Consider the following 4,197-nt stretch of genomic DNA (forward strand, 5'->3'; position numbering starts at 1 on the left):
GTACATCGAAGAAGAGTAAGTCCTTAAGTGGTATGTAGGCCTCCCCCGCCCCCACCCCCCCATGTGGCTCTTCTCCAGTCCCTGTGGTGACTTTGTCCCCATGCACATGCCACATCCTCTACTTTGCAGTCTCCTGACCCCACCCTTTAAAATTAGCCCAGACTATCACCTCTGTAGGGCCCCTTGAGCCCTGGCCACATGGAGGAGTCCCCTGGGTAGCGCAGTCTGTGTGGTCAGTTGGGAGCCCTACGGGAGCAGAGCTGCGTGAGGACCAGCCTGCCACCCGCAACCACGGGGCGGGCACAGCAACAGGCAGGGTGGGGCTCACATCCTGCGTGGCTCACCTCATGGGCAGATGACCCAGCGCCTGCCTGGCCAGTCTGGATCACCCCACGCACAGTCTCAAAGGACTCTCTCGCTGTTGATATAACTAGACCATGGACTAGAAAAGTCAACTCACATGCTGAAGATGGACACATGGAGGCCCTGACAACAACCAAAAGGACTTCCTGGTGAAAGAGCAGAACCTATTTCCACAAGACGACCTGTCAGTGGTGAAGACACAGACCCCAGACTGGATGTCCTGCCAGTCTCCCTCAGTGACACACGTGGTCTGGACCTGCTCTTTCCGGATGCAGCCAAGACGACCTGTCAGTGGTGAAGACACAGACCCCAGACTGGCTGTCCTGCCAGTCTCCCTCAGTGACACACGTGGTCTGGACCTGCTCTTTCCGGATGCAGCCACCAACCACACACGACTATCATAGCTACTGAGCTCTTCCAGTGTGGCCAGTGTGACCAGAAAACTCAATTTCCAATTTGACTTCATATTAGCAATTTAAGCTCAAATGGCCACATGTCCCTAGAGGCCCTCAAGTTAAACCGCTGGGTTCCAGTGGTGTCCCAGCCACTCACCACTGGGTTGTGACCAAGCACTGGGCCTGCCAGGCCTCAGACACCCTGATGGTGACAGCACCTGTCTCAAGGCACTGCTGAGTACAGGACTGTTGGAGATAGCTATCGCCATCACCACCACGGCAACGTGCCCCTGAGCCCACCAGGTGTGCCTCTAGGACCATGAGCCCCTGTCCACCTGTGAACACCCATGAATCAGTGGGCTGACCCCTCAAGAGCTCCATCAACTCCCCACATTAGCAGAAAATACCAAACCTAGGTTTAAAATATTTACCTTATCCATCCGATCCTTCTGCACGCCATATTTCCCACCAAATCCTTTGGAATAGTCTGAAAATGTGGCAAAACACAACACTGAGTAGAGATCAAGGACAGACAGGGGCAAGAGCAGATGCATGCAGACACATCTGGAAACAGCCCAGGACAATGCACCCAGAAAGAAAGAAACGAGAACTGCCCAGTGACAGATCTCTACTTGCAAGGCAAGCTCTGTCTGGAACCACGGTGTTCAGTACACAGGCAGGTGAGAAGCGGGACAGAGGCCGTGGCATGCTTTCGGCATTCTCCTGAGGGACAGAGGGGGTGGCGGGCAGCAGGCTGACGGGAAGTGGCCAAGGACAGAGGGCACGGGACAGGCCTTTGCAATGCGCCACTTCAATAGCACAGTCTTCTGCACCAGCAACGGTGGTTTGCTCTCATCTCTTTCCTGTGCTCCTGCTGTACTGAGCACTAAAAAGAGGCCCGATCGCAGTTTGTTCTCTTGCTTTTTAAAAGAGAAAAAAAATTCCATGTGGAAATTCCACCAGCCCCATGCTTCTGTTGCAGCGACACAGACCCACATGAAAGTCACACTGTCATGCAGCACTGACGCCACGGAAACCCGAGGGCCATCTCCACGCAGCCTGCTGGACCAACAGGAAGCACATGTCTACCTTCCCACGCCTGACACTGCCGTGTGCTCCTGACATGAAGGCTGAAAGCCTGAAATTTGCCCTGCAAGGTTAGGGAATTAGTATTTTTCCAATGGTGTGTCCAGGTTCAAATAGCCAAGTCCAATTTTGAAGGGAATGAGATAACTGATCTGAGGAAAAGTGCACAGGCATTGAAACCCAGACACACAGCCCTGGACATGTCTGTTTTCAGCTTTGTGCACGTATGGTGTGGCTCTGTGCAGAGATGTTACACGTGTATGGTGTCATCACAAAAACCAAAACAAAAGAAAAAACCTCCCACCCCTGGCCAAAAACCACCACCACAAATGAGACACAGAGACCACACAGAACATGCCTGTTTCACAGCCCTCGCCTCGCAGTGGCCATGCCTCTGGTCAAAAGGTGAGTGGTGTGGCTGGCCCAAACCCTCTGTCCTCACGTTGGAGGCAGCAGGGCCCGACTCAGTTACCCCCAGCAGTTATGGTCAACAGCAGAACGAGCTTGCGCACAGCGCTACTGGGAGACCAGAGATACCCAAGATACCCAAAGCTGGACACTAGACATGCTATGTGGTTAGAAGGACGTAACCTGCAAACTAACCACCCCATCCTGCAAACACAAACCCTAAAGGTCACTGGGGGCAAAGTGAATGGGGAAAGAGAGGGGTGTTGTCCCAAACCAATATGGCTCTAGCTTAAGCCTGGGTTTGACATGCTCCGCCGCCCAACAGCTCCCAGCGGTGGTGGGGAGGACGGTGTGGTGGGCACCGGTGGTGAACCCTGGAGCCTGTGCTAGAAGTGGCTGCACCAAAAGCAGGAGGGAAGGGGTTGGTGGGCTCTGTGCCTTGCTGGGACTCGTGCTTGGCCAGTTTCTCCTTGTAATCAAACCCCACAGCAGAGGAGTCCTGCCTCTCGGACTGAACACCAAATTTGCCTCCGAAACCAGCCTTATAATCTGAAAATCCACAAGTAACAGTGGAAAGAACCAAGACAGGAAACACAACTGTGTTAGAATCACGCAAGCCTGAACAGCAGTCAAACACATAATTTTGAGAAAGCCAGAGCTCTGCCAGGCGCAGGGCCTGAGAGACCTCACTCCACATCCCACAGCCAGAGGCTAGCTTGAAAGGTTTAAAAAAAAAACAAATTCAAAATCAGACGCTTCAGCCGAGATCTGGAAACAGGCTAGGAACTATATCTTAAATGATTCAGTAAAGCCACTCCATGCTTGGAGGGTTATTTCTGGGGTCCTACCCACGCTGCTGACAAGAGAGCACGCCTGTGTGTGTGTGTGTGTGGAGTGGGACACGTCAGACACCAAGGACTTGCAGCCACACCACTGACCCCACCTCCCACCATGCAGTCTGACCCCTGGTTTAGGTCTGGGCCACACAGAAATGTTTTCAGTCCCCTCTGACTCCTTTTCCCAGGGACATGGTTCCTGTTCTCATGGGAGAATACTGGCGGTTAGGAAGGAAGTGTCTCCTGCCACAAACCGTAGCCCACTTTATGAACGAGAGCCTGTGGACTAGGAACACTGCTGCTTTTGTACTGTCCCGAGGGCAAAAGACAAGGGGGTCCCCACAAGTGCAGCAGGAGTGACCTGTGTTTGCTAGACAGGGTCAAACCAGTCCCCTGCAGCCTCAGCTCCACTGTGACATGGGAGGAGACAACTACCCTAGCTGAAGAGTCTTTGAGACCATGGGAGGCACAGGACAACTTCAAACAGTGAAGACAAAACAAGACTGCGACAGAAATATAGCAAAGACAAAACACATCCACTGACCCAGGAAGGAACAAAAGCAAACTTCCGAGGTGGCCGTGAGCATGAGGTCAAGGGAATGTACCTTTTTGGGATTCATGCAGCTGCAATTTCTCCTGGTGATCCCAGCCAAGGGCACATTTGTCTTGTCTGTCTGTCTGCACACCAAATTTTCCTCCAAACCCTTTCACATAGTCTACATGCACAATAAAAGGCCATAATCTAGTTAACAGGGAGCCAAGGTCATGGGTAGAAAATGTTTTTCATGCACATAAATATACACAGTTGGCTAAATCCATCCTTACCCTTTAGGTCTTTAGTAAAAACTTTAGGTAACGTCCATTAAAAGGACTTGAAAATCAGCTGGTCTACGTTCTCAGCATTGTGAGTAACCACAGACAGGACTCACAGAAGCAGCCCCAACGCACGCACCTCAGCCAGCACTGCCCAGGCAGCCCGGACGGGGACAGACGCACATGCGTGCGCGCACACACCACACCACACACACACACACACGGTGCATGGGGACGGACGGACACACACACACACACACACACACACACACACACGCGCGCGCAGCACAGCCATC

At 52.7% G+C, this 4,197-nt stretch overlaps 1 protein-coding gene across 2 annotated transcripts in view; it reads right to left on the reverse strand.

Moving 5' to 3' along the window:
* Positions 1-4,197, reverse strand: part of CTTN (cortactin) — a 33,102-nt gene that overhangs the window by 12,970 nt on the left and 15,935 nt on the right. The window contains exons 9-11 of one of the 2 annotated variants that reach the window (XM_008580782.1): positions 3,694-3,804; positions 2,691-2,801; positions 1,190-1,245 (exon numbers count right to left, since the gene is read on the reverse strand). In XM_008580782.1, the coding sequence (XP_008579004.1) occupies positions 1,190-1,245; positions 2,691-2,801; positions 3,694-3,804 (278 nt within the window). The remainder of the gene's footprint in view (positions 1-1,189; positions 1,246-2,690; positions 2,802-3,693; positions 3,805-4,197) is intronic. The other variant, XM_008580781.1, reaches the window with a different exon arrangement.

This window comes from Galeopterus variegatus, unplaced genomic scaffold, assembly GCF_000696425.1.
Source record: "Galeopterus variegatus unplaced genomic scaffold, G_variegatus-3.0.2 Scaffold2158, whole genome shotgun sequence".
NCBI lineage: Eukaryota > Metazoa > Chordata > Mammalia > Dermoptera > Cynocephalidae > Galeopterus > Galeopterus variegatus.